Source organism: Rattus rattus, chromosome 5 (assembly GCF_011064425.1).
Source record: "Rattus rattus isolate New Zealand chromosome 5, Rrattus_CSIRO_v1, whole genome shotgun sequence".
In the NCBI taxonomy this organism is placed as follows: domain Eukaryota; kingdom Metazoa; phylum Chordata; class Mammalia; order Rodentia; family Muridae; genus Rattus; species Rattus rattus.
In genome coordinates, this window is record NC_046158.1 from 54,373,084 (window position 1) to 54,396,556 (window position 23,473).

A 23,473-nucleotide genomic window follows, 5' to 3' on the forward strand; every position below is an offset into this window, starting at 1 on the left:
GTTATTAAGGCTCCAAGGAGCTTCATGATGAAGAGGTCAGTGAGAGATTTGACGGTTAGAATATTTAGTACAGTATGTGAGATTTAGTGAGAAATGAATTTTATTTGCCCAGCTAAAGTTATTTCCACGAGCAAAATTTAGATAGCTTTACTTCTTTTAATGTAGACTATTAACTCTGAAAATACAAACAAACAAATTAAAAAAACCCAAAACCAGAGTCACTGCCACCAAGGGCAATGTTGATTGGTCCAGGCAGGTCATATTACGAAGGTCTTACAAACAGTTCATCTTTACCAGTGCACTAAGATTCTAAGCAACCTGGTACTTTTAGACATTCCACTTTCTGTTGCTTCTACATATGCATGAGGGCTAAGTACCCTTCCAGGCAACTCTCACTTTATATTATCAGCAAAAGGGAGCACAAAGAAAACATAAACCTAAGATTATATGGGGACTTTTACAGCAAGAAGGAATCATGTCATGCCTGATAAATCTGAATGATGGAAAGAAAAGTTAGAGATACATTAAAATTCTTTTCAATGACAGCAAACAAATTACCAGAGAGTGTATAAAAGCCGTGCACACGTTACACCTTAGGTTCATAATATAGAAAAATACATCTGCCCTAGAAAATGTATTTCTCAAATGCTCACTCCAAAGTTTCCACGGTGTGAAAATAAAACATTGATTTTACCCTTAGCTGTTCTTGGAATAAACCATCAGCAAGGCCCTGGCAGATCTGACTATGGAGAAATTATTATACAATTTTTTTCATAGAATATCCATATACTCAACCCATATTGATTTTTTTTACTTAGAAAATGACATTGCTGAATATTAGTTTTACACTATGGACAGAACCAAGAACGGAGATGATATAAACCATTTTAACAGATAAGTCAACGATGTCCAGAAAGAGTGGAAAAGGCTATAACTTCAGACTTTGAAAACGACTTCTATATCAGAAGACCAGGAAATATTTAAAATGTTCTATTAAGTTGGTATAGTTATGAAATAGCTATTAAATACATATCTACATTCTGTGACACTTGATGTTTTAATGCACATATGTTAATTCCAGCAGGAAGGGACAAATGAAATGCCATTTATGATACTCAAATATAAAGAAACTATTCCTGAGTTGTTAATAGAAAACCGAGGTAAGATATTTTATATCCCTTATTTTCAGTCTACAACTATAAATTACTAAATGCCATATCTGAGGCAGCCAGAGATTGCTATTTTAAAAGTCCTTCAGTGGCAAGTTACTGTTTAACTGTATAGATATGTTGTTTGAGATGATTACAAACTTGTGCTGATGGAGAATGCCTCCGCTGCACTCTAAGGTGTATGTACGAAACACCCTTGAGCAGCACAGATAAAGTGGTTAAGATCGTCAGAGTAATGTTACAAATGGTGCCATCATTAACAACCAAGTTATTTAGTGTGTGAGAGTGCTTGCCTAGAATCCCAGTACTTCGTTGCAGAAGGAGGATAACAAATCCAAGGACAATCTAGATTACAGAGTGAAAATGGTCAAAAAAAAAAAGAAAGGAAGGAAGGAAGGAGGAGGAGGAGAAGGAGGAGGAGAGGAGGAGGGGAGGAGGGAGGGGAGGAGAGGAGGGGAGGGGGGAGGAAGGGGAGGAGAAGAAAGAGAAGAGAAGAAAGAGAAGAAAGAGAAGAAGAAGAAGAAAAGACAAAGACAGGAAAAAGGTTTGGGGATGGCTCAGTGGTTCCAGTTTGATGCACAAGTATGAGAGCCAGTGTTCAGATCCCCAGGAACCATGTAAAACCAAGCACAGTGAGATGTGTCTGTAATCCCAATCTGTAACACTGAGATTAGTCTCTGGGAGGCAGAGACAGTTCCCAGAAGCTCAAAAAAAAGACTGTTGCAAACAAGGTACAAAGTCATACAAGGTCGGGTTGGATTTAGCTCAGTGGTAGCGCTTGCTAGGAAGCGCAAAGGTGCCCTGGGTTCGGTCCCCAGCTCGAAAAAAAAACCAAAAAAAAAAAAAAAAAAAGTCATACAAGGTCATACAAGGCTCCCATGCATACGATGTACTATGCCAGATCTGTACACACATACACAAACATGCACTCATGTATATATATATGTATATATATATGTGTATATATATCATAGACACACAAAATTGAATTCAATGAAATAATACATAAAATAAACATTACAAAAGGAACTAAGGTGTTCAGTCACTGACAATTATACACTGGAAGACACTACTTTGCACCTTACCTATTTACTGAATTGTGTTACTGTTATTGATCAGTCTAGAGAAAGAAAGAGAGGCTCTACCATCAACTTGATAGCCAAAGGGTTTTATCTGCTTTTTCAACCAGGAAGGCTTACCGTCTACTTGAATGCTTGCATGAGCAGTGTAGGGAGACAGATCTCTAACACTTTCCTTCTAAACCATGCACATTTTTAGTTTACACTGACTTTAGAAATATCTGACTTATGCCTGGTAAGAACGACTTCATTTCTGCATGACCAGCATGCATGCATTTCCACGGAAGGTGATCTAGAAGGCGAACGAATGCCCGTGGTGCTATGGGTATGTGAAACAGGATAGCTTCACTCTGACACATGAGCTCGCACCACGGAGTTGCTGGCACTATTCTTGTTTAGTTACGTTGGACATCCAGTCAAAACCGAATCTCTCGGGCCTTCCTCAATGCAAATTCAAGCCCACTATACATACAAGGAGAAGGGAGTGCTGGCAAAGTACTGCTAAGCATCAGCGAATCCAGCCACCCCACATTTTTCTTACCTGCACATTCCAATATGAAAACTTAATCTAATCCCCACATAAGTTGGCATCAGAGCTTTAAAGGAACTGGGTGCTCTGGTTACTGCCCTGAGGTATCATTGTCCATGCAGCTGCTTCTAACTTTAGTGAGCTTGTCAACAATAGGGCATGGTGGAGACGGGCCAGACAACTGCCCCGCTTGTGTATATAAGCAGCCACATGCATCAACAGCAGGGGAAGAAGAATGGTTTATTCATTAGCAATCTATAAATGCTATAATACGCATTAGCAAAATGTATGTATTATGGATGTTAGGATTTTTTTTCTTAGTGAGTAATTTGATTCTTCCCCCTTTGTACAAGCTCAGGTCTTCCATGTTTGTACAGAGTAAAGTAGCCCAAACTTAGATGACCATAATTAGAAAAACTTCTAAAATCTTAAAACTGCTCTCTCTTGTTTTGAAACTACAAAACTTATCCTCTCACAATTTTCCCAGTGAGCGGTAAGTCTCTTTTCAGGACTAGAAATGAGGAAACTTCTATGGAAACAGAAGGGTAAGAGGCTCCCGACAGGCTAGCCTGGCTTGCTATTCTTAGTCTTGACTAAGCTGGTTGAGGCAGCTTTCACAAGAATGTCTTACGTGTAAGCCTGGTGCTGGCAAGGCCAACTGGTGTGAGGGACAAGGGCTATTTAAAGCCAAGGCAATGGGTTTGCAAAGAAAAGCTTGCATTAGAACTATGGTGTACTTCTTGCTAAACCCCCAAATTCAAAATGAGCAGTCGGTTTTTATTTCTCTACCATCCCCTTCAAAAGCTCTACTCCTTAGCCTCTGTTTGCCCCCTCCTGATGACAACGCTTTCGGAGGCTCCTTCTCCGTAACGAAATGATGTAATGTACCACCACCCAGAGATGCTTGAATTCCAAACGAAGACATCCAAAGACTCAAAATCTAATCTGGACGAAACACTGCAAATATTAGTGGAGGGCACTGGGTCTCAATGTTGGACGGATTTCTGGAGAAGTCTCTTAGGCCTTCTTCTCCCACTCAGTAACCACAGCACATCCTCCAGCTCCAAGACGCATAGCAACAGGAAGTGAGACAACTCGTAAAGCAAAGACCTGTTCCAAATTCCAGGCAGCATCCAGTCCCAGCAGTCTAATCTGGACCTAATGAAACACTGCAAATATTTATATGTGGAACCAAGATCTTCATAATGCCACAGCTCTTCAGGGTCCACATCCATGCCACCCAAACCAGTTGGGTCGGGCTGCTGAGCAAACGATTGTGACCTATGTGGGTTTTCAATTTTCTCAAGACTCTTTGCCTGTTTCACTGGGGCTGGAAATGCACAATTGCACTATTTTTTTTTCAAAAGCATTTCACAACGCAATAATTTTCCCAGTTGATCCAGTGGTTTGTCCACTTTTTTCTCTCTTGCCAGGATGGCTATCCATGTTCATTTTGTCTCAAAGTGCCAAACAGTGAACTGGTTTTCATTCTCTCTCTCTCTCTTCTCCAGTTTATGTCTCTCTCAATCCGTTCAAATTTACAACAGGATTTGAAGAATTCATGCCTGGCATATGGAATATATATGCTAAATCCTTTCCTTCTTACTCTCTGATAGGAAAGATGTTGCTATCCTAGAGGAGATTTTCCAGGGTAAGGTAATATAATAGTCTGGAAGCTTTTGTGTGGAAAACTTATTTTGAGAAAATGGATACCGGCCTGATTCTGTCAACCTATTCTTCCCAGCAAAGTAATTGTTTGTGACACAATACGGGAGCCTTTAAGTCATAAATCCCCATTAGCATCATGTAAATATAAGGGTACATTTTGTTTAAGGGTCAGCTTGTAAGAAGGAAACACCTATCAGCAACTAAGTAGATTATAAAAAAATTTTCCTTTGTAATGTAATATGGTTATGAAATTTCATTTTTGTGTGTTAATGAAAATGGCCAAGAAAAAATGCAAAGTGCTTTGAGCCGTTATGCCAAATGTATCTTGCATGAAATGGGTAGGGGGAAAATGCCATAAAACTTGGCAGCTTGACAGTTGTGCTTCTCATGGGTAAACATGAAGAAAACGAGTTTTTCAGAAACTTCCTGTGCATAAAAATATGCAAAGATAATGGAACACAAAAGGCATTGTTACACGCCTTTAAAGGAAATCACATGTTATTTTTAAAATGGCATTTAGAGTGGCTTCCATTCTCTCACCTTGAGGTACAAAGTCCTTCTGTAAGGGCCCGAGTGAAGAGCACTAAGTTAGTTCCAGCAAAGTCAAAAGAAAACGTTTTCTGGGAACAATCAAATCAATTGTGACAGATCATTCTTACATATTATAATAGACGTATTGGGAAGCAGGAATAGATGTGGTCGGATGTGACTATACTGAGAATAATTCATCCCAATAGTTCATGTCTGGCAGGTGAATCTTGGCTCAAAGTTTACCGTCCCCCCAGAAAACCCCAAAACTACAGACAGAAGCGCTGCAATCTTCTAATGCATTATTAAGATGAATCCCACACACATATATCTTCATGTTCTCATATGAAAATGAAGACACAAAGCCAGACATTCTCCAAAGTCTACTGCAACTCAGTGTCTGGGAACTTTTGGGAACGATTTTGGTCACATTGAGAGTAGAAGTGTGTCTTATGATCAACTTTAAAAATTAAATGTTAAGTATGGTCTTGTTCCTTGGCAGAATATTATTCGTTTGTATCAGAAAAATCACTTCACACACTACATTTCAATTTTTTGTTGTTTGTTTTGGGATGGGGTCTTATGTAGCCCATACTGACCTCGAACTTGTTCTGCAACCAAGACTGGCCTTGAACTCCTGCTCTCTCTGCCGAAAAGCAGGCATGCACTATCTTACTTGGCTTCATTACATTTTATGTAATACTCTAGATACCGATGTCTAAACAAATGACACACATAGATGCCAAATATTGTCACCATGGAAATATCAACCGAGTCCCCTCTCGCAGTCATGGTCCAAAGTAGAATAAGACATAACTTCATTTTATTTTGCTAAAGGTCATCAAAAAGTATTCTTCCTGATTATTTTGCCACTGTTTTGGTGTTTGTAAAATTCAGCATATGGATGTCCCACTTCAACATGCCTGCTGTATCTCCACAAAGACAGAAACAAACAAAAGTCAAAATTACCCAAGGTTTTCAAAGGTCTTTCAACTGGGAAAGGATAGCCTGAAGATTAATTGGACTAGAAGCAGAAGCGATGGAGAATGATACTTCTCTCAGTAATTATGAGTGTGTTAAAGTGATACCTGATTCCTAAACCCACATGTCTCTGCTTGCTCATTCCTGAAGTGGTACAGACAATCCTGGGGCGTCCCTACTATGACTGGAAGGGTCATCTGTCCTCTGGGCTGGCTCCGAATGCTAGTTCATCATGAGGCTGTCCCTGTAAATAGAAGTTCTGGGAGGCTTTAGGCCCAAGCTTCATAAATGCCACAGCTCTTCAGGGACATGGAAACCCAGAGAGGCGGGGCTGGGAACCTATGTAGCCTGCTTCACTGGGGCTGGAAATGCACATAGCATTTCACCAACCAGTTCTCTCTCTCTCTCTCTCTCTCTCTCTCTCTCCTCTCTCTCTCTCTCTCTCTCTCTCTCTCTCTCTCTGTAGTTGCAGAGTTGTGCCATCTCTGCAGGGAGAGAAGTTTGGGCAAAGCAAAGGAAAAGGAGAAAGAAGCAGATGAAAGGGAGGGGAAGAACTAAGGAAATTTAGAAAAAGATCATTTTTGAAAATGGCCATGAATCTTTCATAGCCCTGGGAGAACCAAGAAGCTCTGGATGAAACAGAGCTAACAGAAGTGTAAGCTGTGGCAGAGGGGAGCAGAAGAGGCTGCTCCCCTGTGTACAGGGCAGACTACACTGTGGGCTCACCAGAAAGTGAACCAGGCCAGGAATGGGAAGCAGGCAGTGTCGGAGCACACTGCTATGGTAAAAGCCAAGTCAGCGCCTTCTCCCTCGCCCCTCCTTTTGAACCGGATCCTAGCAGCTTCTCCCCATCTCTCACTTTCCTTCCAGCATGCACCCTCTTGCACCCGCCTGTGATCTGCCAGAGGGGCAGGAGGTCCAGAGCAGACCATCATTAAAGCTCCATTACCCACTCTTTAACCCGTGACTTAATGGTTATCGGTACCCGGTGGACCTAAATTATGCCGATGGGGCATAAACTAAGAATTCAAGAAAGTTAGCTGCCTTTCCCCTCAGCCCCCTTTTCAGTGGACTCAGAAAGACAGGCAAACGTGGCGTCGTCATCTTCCTTGTGTCTTCCCCAGAGCAAGTGCATGATGGACGGAAAACCACTATGCTCAGCACTAGTCAGGCAACACACAACCCATGAATGCAAATCTCAACTGTGGGGCTGGAAGTGAATATGTGTCCTGGCTGAGAACTGTTGATGGAGTCAAGGGGAAGTTGTATCTGTGTGGATGTAGGAGCATAGAGGACCTCTTACCCTTTCCTTTTCCCTGAAAATTCTTTAGTCAGAAAAGGCATCTGTTTACATCAACAGCAACTTGACTTTGGAAAATGTTCTGCGGTCTCCGGGAGAAGTGCCTTCTCTCTGCCCTCAGCACTGCCTACACCCTGAGTCAATGCAACGTAAATAGAATGTCAGCAGGCTAGAGCAAGCTACCACATTGGACAGTGCCACCCTTCCCTCTGTGTCCTGAAAAAGCTGTGTCCAATCGCACAGGCTAGAACACACACACACACACACACACACACACACACACACACACACACACACACACACACACACGAAAAGCAATAACTAAGGTCCTAGACCTTCAATCTTGTGTTTGAAATCTTTGTGTTTCTATGCACTGACACCATCCTAACCTTGACAGTTTTGGGAGCTTGATGTTTCCTCAAGCTTTGGGTACTCTGAGGCTACTGAGAATAAAAGGGCATGGGTAAGAAAACCGAGGTCTGATATTCTCCCCCACCCTGTGTGTGTGTGTGTGTGTGTGTGTGTGTGTGTGTGTGTGTTGTGTGTGTGTGTGTGTGTGTGTGTGTGTGTGTGTGTGTGTGTGTGTGTGTTATATATGCATATGCATGCACAGACACTGGGACACATGCTTTGGGCTCAAGGTGTCCTTTCAAAGCCCTACCTCATTGATCTCCTCTCGTGTGGTGCAGTACTCCAAGCTGCAGGCCAGGACCTGTTCATATTCCTTGGCTTTGGCACTCCAATCCCTGCTATCCAGTTCGAGGGCCTCCAGCTGCTGCTGCAGGCTCTTTGCAGAAATATTCGAGCAATTCTGGAAATGAAGGATGTGGAAATAACAAGAGGAACCCGTGAGATGGCCACATAATATACCATTTGCCTGCATTGTAATGCTCACAAATGGCTTCAAAGGAGATATAGGGTCCTAATTTATTTTACCCTAAACATATTTGAATCTAATGATTTGAGAAAGAAGCCAGACACTCAACATTATGGAATAGACCTTTCTATTCTTGACTCTCATCATCATGCCTAACTCCTGAGAGACGCCACTCATGATAAGGTCTAATTTTTACTTCAAAAAGCATAAAATATGCATTAGAAACATTCTGCCACGGCGCTGTAATTTTCCTGTCAACTTGAGTTTAACCTCAGGTTCATTATGCAAGTGCTCCAATCTCTATCTAGCGCAGGAGGGATGCTGGAACCGAGGCCAGGAGAGGGCTGGAGCACAGTTTGTATTATTCGTGCGAAGTGAGACATTCTACCTTCTTAGTTTTAAAACAATAACTTTACAAATATAATAAAACTCTTTAGAAAATGTTGACACTGGCAAAAGTCAATTCTTTTTAACAGTAACAAATTCGTATATTCTGCCTTTTCACTTAAAGAATAGATGCTGGGCTCTCTATATCACATAGAACCTGATGGGGATCTTAAGTGAGCTTTGAAGTAAAGTTGGACGTGTGGTTTTATTCGTAGGGAAGTAAACATAACCTTTCCCTCTCAAAGTATGAGTTTAGGGAATTCGTAAAGCATCAGAGTTGAGTGTATTAGTTATGAATTAGTTATGAATGTTTGACTAGAAAGTGCTTTCTGATCTCTTAGGCTCCTCTATTAACATCTGACCAGTGGAATAAAGCAAGAAAAAAGACTGGTGCCACAGCCCAGGCCAGAACAGAGGGTCTGGTGCATCCCCTCTGGGCTTTTATGGATGAGTGGCCAGTGTCTCTGACTTCAGCTCTTCCTCTATGAAATAGGGCTGCTCATCCGGTAAGACTCTAGGACCTAGTAGACTTCCAGACCTGCAATCCTGAAGCACCACTGCCTGGCAGAAATGTATTACAAGTCATGAAGTAATTGGACAACTTCCAATCGTCTCATTGAAAGTCAAAGAAGAGGGGTTGGGGATTTAGCTCAGTGGTAGAGCGTTTGCCTAGCAACTGCAAGGCCCTGGGTTCAGTCCCCAGCTCCAAAAAAAAAAAAAAAAAAAAAAAAGAAAAAAAGTCAAAGAAGAAATAAACAAAACCAACCTTTATAGTATAATTTAGTTTATCATGTGTGCCCAAATATCATCATTTTATATCACATATCCAATATAGAAGTATTAGCTTTTTTTTTAACCTCACATCTTTGAAGTCTAATAGGTGTATTGTTTGAATTTTTCTCAGTTGTGCTTAAATTTCTATCAGAAATACTTGATGTAGATTTAAATTTCTCAAAACATACAGTTTCTTACATGGAGTCACATGCTCAAGTAGTTTCTGAATGGATTAAGAGGTTTCCAACAATGATATTTACAGTTAACTTAGTTCGAATTAAATAAAAGTTTAGGTTCTTAGTTGCTTTAGACACATTTCAAATGCAGAAACCTAATGCCCACCTGAGATCATGGCTCTATATAAATTAACATGAGAAAAATATGCATTAAAATAGGGTTTATATGCTCAGATTGTTCTCCTTAGGCTTGTTTGTTTGTTAATGGTGGTGGAAATTAGAACTAATATTCACCCCAATGATTAATGATTTTCCGCCTTTTACAATTTAACGTACTGGGGCTATGGGATGGCTTAATGATGATTCGCTTGGTATGAGGTTCTTTGTTCAATCCCCAGCACCGCACACAAAAGCAACCATTCATATTAACATATACTCAGCAATCTGCCTGTTTCTTTCATAGTACCAGCGAGAGAGAGGTAGCAATGGCGATACTCCAAGACACTTACAGGTCGTTGCACGGATGAAATGATGTCCACTCCTAAGGATAGGGCCAACCGATGGAGATGGTCTACGTGTGCCCGCCTTCCTTGAGAACGGCCCAGTTGCACCAGGACCTCCTTAGAACCTCCCAGTTCCGTGGGCTGTGCTAGGAGCTCCAGTTCTCTTGGTTTGATGAGATGGGTCAGCTGGAATTCAGAACATTAGCCCTTAACTGGATTTTCCCAAAGCCCGCTTTCTGTAATGCTAGCTTGGTGAGACACTCGCTAGCCCATCCAGAATCATCCGTCCTATGGATGACAATAGAGGTGCAGTAGAGTGACCCCAGCAGGAATACATGGATCAGGTTACATTTTTCAATTCTATGAAAGAAGAAAATGCATTCTGGGCCCACGACCCTGAACTTTAGCAAGCTCTTGGTCTGTGATTTATGTAAACTCAAAAAATATTTTCCTTTTAGATGTGTACGAGTGTTTCTGCCTGCATACCTGTCAGCGTACCAAGTGTATAGAGAGTGTTGGAGACCTGAGCTGGCGATATAGATGGTTGTGAACTGCCGTGAAATAACCAATGAATTTTTTTTTTTTTACTGAGCACGTCACGCTGAAAGCTTCTTGGGATGACAAAATAAAAAAGAAAGAACTTGGGTTTTGACCACCCCTCCTCCCCAAAACTAAGACTTGAGTGGGGATAGTAAAATCAAGTTGAGGCGCCAGACACGGCTAGTGAGTGCCACGGCAGAAGAGAGGGTCGCTGCTTGGGAGAGGGCGGCTGGAAGGAGGCAACTGAGAGCAGAGATCCGCCCGCAAGGGCCAAGTTAGGAGTCAGGCTTGGCTGTAGGAATGCGTGTGCCATATTCAAAGGGCAGGGAAGGCAGCAGCCTGGCTAGAGTATGAGGCAGGATAGAGGAACAGTGAGATAAATTAGCCGTCAGGGTGAATGAACCTCTTAGGCTTAGACGAGTGATTTGGTTTTCATTTATTGCACAGTCAAAACCTTTATTAAACAACCCCAGCAAGAATTACCTCTTCCTTGACCTGGTGGAACTGGACTGTCTTGTACAGGATTTCCTCGTATTCCTGGATTCGCTCTCTCTGCCTCTGGTGGAGATGGATAAGGTCCTTCAGTTGTTCAGCCTTCTCCTTCAAAGGAACTCCCTGCCCACTTAGCACTTCCCACTCTTTCATAATTTGCTGCACGTCCTCATGCAGTTGCTGGAAAGAATGAAAGTCGTGCAGGAAGTGAGTTTTTATTTTGCAGTGAGTGTTCTGATTGTCTAAGTAACGCATCATTTTCTCACTTGCTAACTAACAGATCCCTATGAGCCTTCTCAAGGCCCAGATACTGTGCTTAATGAAGAAGACATAGAGGCACGCAGTTCAGTCCCTGTCTTCTCAGGACTTTGTAAGCAACATGGGAGATAAAGGCAGGGGTTTCAGAGATAGAGGTAAGAATGGAAGGCCACATGCGTCTACAATATATCAACTGCACTGGACTTCTGTTAAGTCAATATACTTCTTCGGACATTTAATATAGAGTAGAATCGTATGGTATGATAAGGACACGTAGAGAAGTATAAAAATACATCAGGGGAATCACTTGTGCTCCACAAGGAAAGAATGATCAGTATGAGCCACCAGCTGAACAGCACACAAGATTTGCTGCCTCAAGGCTGTCATGCCATCGTCCACAAATAGCTACCACATGGAGAAGGGATCAACTGCCTTCCCTCTCAGTCAGCACTGCTCAGGCATCCCATGTAGGAATCCAGACCCTAGAGGAGAGCTTCCAAATGCCACGCTGCTTCAAGAGAATTCTACTCTTATCCCAGGAGTGGATCTTGTATCAAAGGAAACAGTAAAAGAAATGCTGTAGGCTAGGGACATAATTTTCAGAAGACTGGCTTGCCTAGGATTACCAAGTTCAAATTAAGTATTTGAACCTCAAATAGATGGAAGATATCATAGCAACAAAACTAAATACTTATAGCAATGGCTCTTAAACTTGTGTACCACACAGGATCTAGCAAGTTGGGCTAGGCCCACTTAATGTGAGTTTGGATAGGAGAGTTTGCTGTGGATTGAGATGCCATGTATGTGTATGTGTGTACGGAGTACAGTGGTTACGCTTCACATGTGTTTTATCTTAACAGAACCTGCAATTAGATATCCCCCAAAGGAATCTCCAAACAGCTAACTCAGGAGTTCCTCAGAGCCAATACGTATTAAGTAGTAACAGATAGATGCGTCTTAAGTTTTTCAACAAAACCCAGAATCCAAGAGCATGTGAACTGGGAGAATAGAGGCAAGAAGATCAAGGGTTCAAGGCTACCGTTGGCTATATTGCAAGCCTGGGGTTGAGACTCTGTCTCATAAATAAATGCATAATAAATAAATAACTCTGAGTAGGAATTGCTGACAGTCAACCTGTCTTAAAAGTTGTGTCATGGAACGGCAGGGGTATGGGTGGAGGTTGGGGTTAATCAGTTAAGGGCCTACGACCTGACTTATGACTTTATATCTTGTCTTCAGAGAGCTTCCTTGAAAGGTGACTGAAGCCCACAGAAAAAATGATCCGGAAGGGGGTGTGGTCAGAGCCGGAATGCTTGTGAGTCACTGGAATAGTGACATTCCAGTGATTTGTGGACCAGTGACAATAAAGGTCCAAGGTTGTTCTGAGGTGGCCTTAATTCTCCCTCCCTAAGGGAATAGTGACTACATGATAAATATATCAATAAATTAATTAGAAATATAAAGTAAATTAATGATGAAATATATTCAGGATACACCACTACGGCTTACATGTTTGGGTATCATCAAATACAAAAGTATGTCTGGGAACAGTAAGAAAACCTGTCGTTATAGGGTTTAAGAGAAAGGGAGTACTTTTGTTAAAGAGAAGGGATGCTTATAAGGCAAACTATAACTGGGGACTCTGGAGAGATTTTTCACCCAAATCCATTCATTGACATCTCCACCTGGAGCTGAGGCTGCATTGCGATCCACCTTCTTCGCAGGTCTGACATGGTCTGCAGGCTCCCTCCAAGGTCCAGCACAGAGACAGGCATCAGAACTTCATGGAGAAGTTTTACATTGTGAGTAGTCTGGAACAGACATTGACAATTAAGAACGTGTTTCTCGCAACTCAGCACATGTGGTCGCCTCAGTGGTGATGCGGTGTGCAGAGCTTTTCAAGCCCTGTAAACACTGACCCTTGCCAGAGAGGTCACACACATCCCTTGATCTCCTGTGGTTTTTATGTTTGTTTTGTTTTGTTTTTAAGATTTACTTATTTTATGTATATGAGTACACTGTTGCTATATTCAGACTCACCAGACGAGAGCATCTGATCCCATTACAGATGGTTTTGAGCCACTATATAGTTGCTGGGAATTGAACTCAGGACCTCTGGAAGAGCAGCCAGGGCTGCTCTCAACCTCTGAGCCATCTCTGCAGCCCTTATGCTATTTTTTTAAATCATGATAACATATAACAAAATGCACAATTTTACCCTTTCTTTGTGTACAATTAAGTCACCACCAACCACCTACAGGTGCTCTCATCAACCTGAACAGGACCTCCAAACTTGTCAAGCAGCACCCCCGTTCCCTCCTCCCTTCTTGCATCCTCTGGTAGCATCCGTTCTGGTCTTCGTTTCTGAATTTGGCTACAGGGCTGCAAATAAGCAGAGCCACGTGATTTCTCTGCTTCTGTGCTGGGCTGATTTCTCTTGCCTCATGGTTTTAAGGCTCTATCACGTTGCACAGATGAAAATTTATTCTTTGAGAGGTAACATTCGACATTCCTTTTCGTTTGTTTCCATGCTAGGGTCCAAACCCAGAGCTTTACGTAAGCTTGGCCTTGCGAGCCGTTGCCCGCCCGAAGCCTTACCTTTTTAAGTTTCTCTTTGAACGTCTCCCACCGTTCTTTCACAGGCTTGCCTTCCATGGCTTTGAGGTGCCATGCCATTCGGAGACGGCTGAGCTCTTCCCTTCCGTTTGTTTGCTTTTCCATCATGTTCTCCACAACGTGCATTTCCTTTTTAACATTTAATATCTCATTCTCTTTTGCCTGTTGAATTAATAATCCGTGTAATAGCTTTCTTTCCTAAGAGATATATTTTTCTTTTGCATTCGGCTATTTTAGGCGGCAAGTACTTCATCACACCCAAGCAGGACACAGACAAGCCTGGTTTGTGTACAGAGGCACAACTAAACGCTTAGACCTACAGTCTCTGTGTAGACATCAGGTGCAGAGTCTTTAAAGTCCTCAGCAGTGTTTCAGTGATTTTAAGTGGGGGGGAATTGAATAATAAAATTCTATATTCTGTAATTGTGATTATTAAATTTCATAAATTATTAGAGACATTAGACCACAGTGGGAGTAACTACAGTATATTTTTTATATATGTTATGAAGTCGTGGTATCTTTTATGTATTATTAAGAAGCTATTAAAATATAAAATATCCTTTAATATAATATAAGCTGGGAATTGTATTTTTATTGATGACAACTTTTATCGATATGTAATTCATCGATAGTCTTAAGGGTACAGTGGTCTCAGTAAAGCCTAGAAAAGGCAAGCTATCATATGACATGTTGATGGTTAGCAAGCAGGGTGTAAGTGATTTTGAATTTGGCAGAGTTAGTATCAATAATTTGCTTTCTGTTTTAGTCATGACCCTCATTTTACTTCAGTGTAGTGCCTGGAAATTCTTGCTGTAATGTAGTCTAAATAAGGTGTTAAATTATCCACTCATTTTACGTTTTTATCCAGGTACCATGGACTGCTCTCTGACCTTTCTTTTCAGATGCCTTGGTAGCGAGGAAGCTAATGCTTGACAGAATTCTCAGTATTCACCACTGTGGATTAATACGTTGGCACATTTATCTGCCAGAACTCTGGCCAAAGTCAATTAATCTCATTCAGACAAACTTTAGATGGAAAAAATCAATTTCAACCTTGAAAATACTAGTCTCAGAAACATACCCAACTCGGAACAAAGAGCCTGCTCCCATCTCCCTACCCCTGGCTAAACCATCACCACACTTCAGCAGTGTGCTCTTACGAGACCAGTGCTCTGTGTGTAGGAAGAGAAACATCTTTATCAGCAATGTCACCTATCAGTAGGTCAGCCAACCAGTAAACTTAATTATTATGTAGACTTTATTTTTTATCAATAAGGAACCTATCGCTAGAATATGGAAAAGAACTTAAAGTAACAATGATGACGTCAAGATATCAGACTCTGTGGAAGTTAGTGGGAAGATATGATCTATTTCCAGGAACTCTATGATGTGGGATTTCCTAATAACTTGCTAATTTAGGCATAGATACAAGATTCGAGTTTGGATCCATTTCCTTCTGCAAACCATTCCACATGAAGATAATGTCATCTGATTATTTATATGTGATTCCTGACACTTAGTAAGGACTCACCAACCTGGATAAAAGACAGGCCTGCAGATCAAAAGGCAAGAGAAAACCCATACAGCAGAAGTGTCCCTAGATTCAGCTACCGGAGGTGACTGGGACACACTCTACACAGCCTGGATGAAGATGGTCCAAGGAAGTGTGGGAAAGATGAAGAATGAATGTGAAAGAAAACCTCAACAATTATATTTACCTTTAAAACCACCTGGCATTTCCACAATTGAAAAAAAATTCTAAAACTCAGCAATAAATGACCAAACAAAAAAAGACAAATCGCAAATAATTTAATTTTCTTGTAATATAAAGTATAAATGCTTAAACTAGAGATGGTAGGAGATACACCAAGTCAAGCAAGTGTGTAAAAAGTATAGAGTGAGCCAATGTTTCAAATGAAAAATAACTTGGTTTCCGAATATGAATAAACCACTTAAGATTTTTTTCTGCTGCCTAACGAGGGTGTGGACTAATTTATAACTATTCAGTGCTGTGCTTCTACCCGGGCTCATCACTCATGTTCTTCAAACAACACAAGCCAAAGCAAAGGAAAAAATTGGTGATTGAAGGCCAAGGAGATGACTGCTACACCCCGATTCTGCCAAGTGACTCCTGCCTCCAAATTCCCTCCCCAGCTCTCCAGAAAATGGCAAATGTCAGCCATCTTTAAACCTCTATCGAAAGAAGGTCTAGACTCTTAGAGAAAGGAAGATGGCCTAGTTCTCAGAGGGGTGCCATTCAGTGTATGGATAAGTTTCACACTGACCGCGTGTTCAGATCTGCACTTACAGATCGCTTGGGTATCCAGGAAGAATGGCTTGAAAACGGAGTCAGAAGGAGTTGTGGCTCACACACTCCAAGGCGCGGTGGTGATTAGATTAAAGCAGGGGGAAAGCATTAATTGTTCCCTTTTTTTAATAAAACCTGCTAATCAATGTATTACTTCAGGAACTAGGATGTCAATCTTCCTTTCAGACATTTTTGCTAAAGAAGTAATTACAGTTATAGAAGGCTGGCTTGACAAATCTACAGAATGAAACCCGAGAGAAGTAGTGAAGAGAGTAGATAGATCTAAATTAGTTTAACAAGATGAATCGTCGGCTAAGGCCAAATGAAGTAAGGCAAGAACCATCCGGGCCCACATCATATGGAAAAGTTAAACGGCGGATGCAGAAAGCCCTGACTAAACTGAATCTAGGATTTCAAAGGTCACACGAGTGGTACTGGATCGACACGTAATAAGAGAACAATTAAGAGAGATTACTGCTTAAAGTGTTAGCACCCTCGTGTCTCAGCTACAAGGAAAATGTCTGGTTGATTGCCATTCGGCCTCTGAATGGGTTTAGCAAGTAGAAATTTTGGCAAAGCAGATCAGCCTGAAGGAAGAAATTAAACTACATCATAAATGATAAATTTGCAAATGTGTAGCTGTAGGAAAGACTCACATTAAACGTGGCAACTGCTTTCAATGTCGGAAAGGATTTCATATGTAAGAGAAATTACCTACGGATCGTTTTATGCCTGCCTCGCTACAGAGGTGCAGTACGAGATACGAAGACGGACTTATTTAACATTTTAAAAACATTCCTTTTTTTTAAACAGCTAGCATTTTTCCAACAATAAAACGAGCTGTTTCATTGGGGGAAATTCATGAGGTTTCTGAGGGAGAAGTGAATTAACCACATTTTAAGAATTCTCTAGGCAGCTTCAGATACATGAATGGCTGACATAAAGGGCCCTGTGGGGTTTGCTCATTGAACTCAGGGAAACCAAGGCTTAGGATGTAGCTCTAAATGCAGTGGAGCTCTACAAGGACTGGGCGGAGAGGAGGTGCCAAGGGAGAGATAACAGAGCATATGCCACGTGAACACCAAGGGAGGGAATACTGGGAGTGAGAGGCTGAAGCAGGGGTGGGTATGAGGGAGTGAGGAAGGAGAGCACAGGGTTGGAGGTAGCGTTAAAGCAACGTCAAAAATGGATAAAATCAATCGTTGAAATCCCACTACTTTGCAAGCTAATTAAAAGTTGTAATTAAAAATATGGATCTGTTAAGCCAGGAAGAAATTCTTCAGAACAAAGATTTATCCTAATCACTGTCTCTGGGTCCCTGTAAATTTTGTAAGGACCTTGCTGTCAACATAACTCAAAACCTGCGCACAGACTTCTGGGAGTTCTATGCTAATAATCACATAGCACTTGACTCAGGGTGGCTAAAGCAGCTTTCTTGTGACACATGCGCTCTGCCACAGTAAAGCTTCTGAATGCTGGGCTTCAGAACAAGTCTAGCTTGACAGAAGATGAGGAGGCCTTCCTCGGGCAGCATGGCTGACTAACGGACAAGCTGAATGTGATTCTGACTTTGAGGAATCATATCTACAAAAAGACACTGGCTTCTTAATGTTATTCTCACCATGTTTGTTAAGTTCAGGAACTCGAGGCTCAAGTCCTGGGTCAAAAAACTCCTCTTTAGACATAGCTGCCATTTTCTTTCGGCAGAGTTAGACTGGCACGTGACCACAGCATCGTCTTCGTCTTCCCAAGGGCTTTCGGTCAGATAAAATTCCTTTAGGCTCTGAAGCTGCTCCTCTACCTAAAACAGGAGAAGGCAGATGAGAGTTTAGAAATACTTTAAATAAAAAGGATACAGAGTCCGTTTGGAGCCAGTATAAAATTAAACCGAAACTCCAGTTTTCGGCATTCTTTAAATAATTATTGACTATTTCCAGGGTTCTGAAAACCAAGAGAAGCTGCTCAGATTGCTGACAGACTGGAGTCCCGCTGCATAACAAAAGGAGTTGGTAAGGTTGTTGTTGCCAATCAGAAATATTTATTGTACTCTAGATTATTTTTTATGTATATTCTACAATGAGAATAATTTATTTCAGAGATCAGGTGGCTGCTCCGTTTAAAACTGAGTTTTATAATAAATAAAGGAACAAATAAAAATCAGGAAAATACAAATCAGGAAAAAAGCAATTCAACAAAAGACAATTAGTACTTTGTATATTAGAGTATTGTGATTTATTTGTTATTTTAATGTAATATTTTATAAATTCTTTGAAAATGTAATACGATGTGTTTTGATCACACTCACCACCTATTTCTACAGTTTTCCCAGATCCACCCCCACCTCCCGATTCCCTCTCAAGTTCTTTTTCTCTTCTTTGTTTTGTAGCTATAACCTACAGAGTCTGATGGGTGCTGCCCATCTTTACCCACAGGGTGGGACCATCCACTGGAGCACAATCAACCTACCAGAGGTTACTCCCTTAAAGAAAACTATCTCAGGGCTGTAGATATGGCTCAGTGGTTAAGAACAATGGCTGCTCTTCCAGGGGACTCAAGTTCAATTCTCAGTACTCATGTGATGGCTCACAACCATCTGTAACTCCAGTTCTAGGGGAACTGATACCCTCTTCTGACTTCCACCAACACTAGGCATATATGAGGCACTCAGACACACATGCCAGTAAAACACCCATACACATTTATGATACGGTATGATTTGATGCAATAATAAATAAAAAGAAAACTGACTCTCCCCGACCCCAGTAGCCATCAACTATCAATAGCTCTTCAGTTAGAGCCCTCCCCTCCCCTCCATGCTAGAACATTGGCTTGATTTTATGCACATAACTCCAATTCCTATGAATTCACAAGTAGAGTGCTCCTGTCATGTCTAGAGGACACTGCTCTCCTGCACTTCTCCATGACCTCTGGCTCTTATAGTCTCTGCTCACCCTCTGGGCCTTGGAGAGGGGTTGGGTGAAGTATATACCCATTTGTGGCTGAGCATTCTACTATACAATTTATTTTTAATCATGGTGAACCATACTAAAAGGGTACCAACAATGACAAATTTTCCGGGTAAGCATTAATATTAAGAACCTTTGCAAGCTAATCGTATTAAGACATACTACTTTGGCTCCCTGGAACTACATTTAAGCATTTGTTAACCAATTATTAGCAGTACTCAATTATTTTAAATTACTCTCCTGAGCAGAGTTAATATACAATCAAATGTGTAACTATAGATTAACAAGTAATGGGCTGATATAGAATTGGTAGAAAGCATTTGGAACTAATTTGTATGCATTTTGAACAATATTTAATGACTACTAAGACAAAAGTCATGGAACTCCTAAGTTACAAAAGCCAGGGAAACACAGTATGAGATTTCAAGCAAGAGTTGTCATACTTTGAAGGTTTCAAGATCATTCATTCATTCCATGGAGGATTCTAAGATTCCCTACTAAGAATTCTTTACTTCCTTAGAGACCAAAGTTAGTTCTGTGAGAAAAAGGCCAATAAGTCATGTCCATTTACACACAAACAACATCATATGGAAGAAATAACAACAGCTCTACATAGAGTAAGTACAGAAAAACTTCCCAGCAGGTGACATTTGGTCTGTCCCTTTCTAGGGTACGAATGAACGGAGGTCTTGGATGGAAGGAACTGTGGCAAAAGCAAAGTGTGGAGTCACTGGCATGCTGTCAGCATGAAGGAAATTCAGATTCTTCAGCTGAATGACAAGGAGGAGTCCAGGAGGATCAAAGATAAGGCTGGGTAGGATGCTTCACTTTGCGCTCTATTGTAGCCAGCAGAGTCATGACACAGACTCATTAGTTGGATGTAGCCAATAGTGTGCAAGTGATGAGGACTTGGATTGGTAAAACCCTTGAGAAAATTGGGAGAAAGGTATGCAGAAATCTCTGTGGTTGTCTCAGTAGATACGAGGATGTGTGGCCTTTGAAACAGGAAAGGCAAGGGGGACAGAAGCTGATGATACTTCATGCCAAACTTTTCCAAGCCTCAGTTTCCCTCATCTGTGAACAGATAATGCTAAGTAACTAAGACACAGAATCATAGGAACACAGTGAGTCAGGAATTAAGGGCCTGGGGCACAAAGTAAGTGCTCATTGAGAGACAGACTAGAGAAGATACTGAACTCAGGGAATAACTAAAATGTCAAATAAGGCTCTTAGTAGAAAGCTGGGCGACCAGAGAGATGTCTCTGCTTAAGACTACTAGGTACTCTTCCAGAGGACCCAAGCTCAATTCCCAGCACCAGGTAGCATAACTGTCTGTCATTCAGCTCCAAGTGTTTTGACATCCTCATACAAGCATACATGCAGGCAAAACACGAATGCACATAAAAATAAAAATTAATAAATCTTTTAAAAGTTGGGACAGTACTCAAACTGGCATGCTTTCAGGTTGTACTATTCAATAAATACAGTAAATATCACTGCACTGAAACACTTTATGCTACACTGTAAACTTTATGTTAATAAAGCATACCTTGATAATTTCCATAAACACTAAAGGAAAGGAGAGTAGGCAGCTGGGTTAACTCGAGCAGGAGGAGGAAGGTAAACGCCACGGTTGACTTTCTCATGATAGGTATCTCAAAAGAGATGCTAAATGCCAAGAAGAGATGACACATGGCAGACCATACAAGGGAGGGAACTGAATTGCAGTGGGAAGAAGTCTGTGGAGGATGAGCAGGTAGAAGAATGTCATCTTCCCATTCCAAGAGTTTATAACGAAGGGCAGAAAATGATAGACGGACAGAAAGCAAGATTTCAAAGGAAATAGACTACACAGGGCTCCCCCTTACTGATCAGGGCTCGCTCAGTAGGACTATGTCACTTTCCGAGAGTCATGGGAGAGATAAGGGAATATACCTCAGTAAATTGGGAAGTAGAAGGAAGTCCAGACAGTGAACCTCAATGGTCTCGCTGTCTCCTACAGTATCTGAAGTCCAAAGACATCAGCTGAGATTTGAGAATGGAAACCAGAATAAGGTCCTTGTGAACACTAAGCAATATAAGCCAATGGGAGCCCAGCAGAGACACAGACCCATAAATGAGTAACCACACCAATCATCCCAGTTGTCCGCTTTTGTGTCTGGAAGCTTTGACAAAGAAGCTGAGTAGACAGAGTGCTGGACTGACTGAGTGTTGGAAGTTGACAGGATTCACATGGGGTAGAAGGCAGGGAGTTGGTTCAGAGAGTATAATGGGAATGAGTGACCAAGAGTTGATGAGTTAGAAAAGGGAAGGCCAGGGGTACAGGGGGTGACAGATGGGGATGGAAAGTTCTATCAAGTAGGGACGGAGATGGAGTGGAAGTGGGAAAACTGAAGGACATGTGTTTCAGGGAGTGTTGTTTATAAAGCTCCATTTCTCCAGATGATCTTGGATCCAAATGCCAAGATGGGATGTGGAAGGAGGTGCCTAACATGGTAATAGGTGGGTACCATCTTGGGCATTGCTTTGTAGCTGCTCTAATGTCAAGGCCTCAAATTAGGTTAGAATGGTGCTCTGTTTAGATTGCTGGTGGGAAGAAAGGATAGGGGTATTAGGAAGGCAGAGGTGAGAAACCAGAAGCCAAGCTAAGACCCTCCTCCCATCCACATAGTGCCTGTAAACCTTCACAGAAGGGTTATCTGCAATCACACAGGGTTTTCTGGAGCCAGAATTAAGTGAGGAGCAACTCTAGACTTTCTCATGCCCGATACCACCCTTGAGAAGCTTTCCTCTGAGAAGTGCGATCTCCATGCACTTGAGGGACTAGCAGAGCTTACTCTAACCATGTCAAAAATGAAGCTTCAGAAGAAGCCCGGAGCAACACTCAAGGCATCTGGGCATCAAACAAGGTAGATCCAAGAATGAGTCGAACCACTGTGTCTTCCCATTCTGTTCATTTGAAATGGACCATACTTCGGTGCTAGAGCGCTGGCTCAGCAGTCAAGAGCACAGACTGCTCTTACAGAGGAGCTAGGCCTGGGATCCATTACCCACACCAGGCAGCTCATAATCTCCTGTAGCCCCAGATCCACACAGTACTGACAGCCTCCTCCTGCTTCTGTGGTTACCACACTCAAATCCACCCCATACTCCACACACATAGTTAATAATTAATAATAATAATAATTAATAATATAATTTAAACAAAAGAACCCCATTACTCTACTACTCTTAGTATTCAAAGTATCTATGGTCTAATGGTCTAAATGATGGATGTTTTCACAATTTTTCTTTAAGATAGGTATAAGGATGCATGTTATAATAAATTATTTATACATACCTATTTATATATTTCTAGGCAAAGTTACTTCGAGGTTTAAGATGGTACCATGAAGAGTAAAGGGTATATAAGTAAGTACAAGTACAAGCACTGGTAGGAACACAAACTCTCCACTTGGGTGGAATTTCTATACAGGAAACAGAAAGATGGACAGAGGCCATCTTGCTGAAGAAGGTCAACATTACGCCATACCTCCTCGGATGACTTTCGAAATGCTATGTAAGTTTGCAGGACTTGTGACCTGTAGCTGACGCTTCGACTAAGCGTGCTTAATTCTTCTTCTAGCCGTTTCACTTTAAAAGGAAGCAATGCCACTTCATTGAGTTCAAGTTCATTTTTCTCTGTCGTGATTTTTGCTGCTGCTTCTAATGCATGTGCTGTCTCCTATGAAAGCAAAGCACAGGGGGTCAGGAGCTGACAGGGGAATCGTGAACATTCACATTCCATTACCCTTCGGCTCATCCATCTATTACGGATATTAATTGAACTTGTACTGAGAATTTCCTCAATCAAAGAAAGGCATAACTTTCAGAATTCCAAAAAGGAAGGGGCAAAGGCATTTGAATCTGAAACCATCTCCAGTCCTTCCTTGGCTCCGTCCAAAGCTGAAGCCCTTCTGTTCTGGTGCTTAAGGTGGAGGCATAATACTCTAGCACACAGAGAATCAAGACCCAGTAAGCAGTTGACAGCTCCTGAGATGCATTGTGCTGGGACTCTGGGCTCCTTAGTCCATGGTAGGACTCTTAAACTTCTAGCAAGCCTCGCTTAGAACGCTCGAACCCTCCGGTCCAGCTTTTAGAACTTCCAGCCTCTCGGCTTCTCGGACTTTTCTTAGCTACCCTAGGGTTCTGCCATTGGTGTTGCTGTGCAGGCTTTAACTCCAAGCATCAGGCTCTCAGCTCCTGGGCACTCTCTGAAACTCTACAGTTCTGCTGCTTCTCTGCAGCTGCTGTTTCCTCTGCCACCCATGCCGGAAGCCCCA

The 23,473-nt window shown here is 41.7% G+C and overlaps 1 protein-coding gene across 1 annotated transcript in view; it reads right to left on the reverse strand.

Annotated features, from left to right (window-relative positions):
• The window catches only part of Ccdc141 (coiled-coil domain containing 141), a 156,970-nt gene that overhangs the window by 21,616 nt on the left and 111,881 nt on the right, over positions 1-23,473 (reverse strand). The window contains exons 11-17 of the mRNA XM_032903542.1: positions 22,684-22,875; positions 17,807-17,986; positions 13,860-14,039; positions 12,947-13,072; positions 10,995-11,183; positions 9,978-10,157; positions 7,916-8,065 (exon numbers count right to left, since the gene is read on the reverse strand). Of these exons, the coding sequence (XP_032759433.1) occupies positions 7,916-8,065; positions 9,978-10,157; positions 10,995-11,183; positions 12,947-13,072; positions 13,860-14,039; positions 17,807-17,986; positions 22,684-22,875 (1,197 nt within the window). The remainder of the gene's footprint in view (positions 1-7,915; positions 8,066-9,977; positions 10,158-10,994; positions 11,184-12,946; positions 13,073-13,859; positions 14,040-17,806; positions 17,987-22,683; positions 22,876-23,473) is intronic.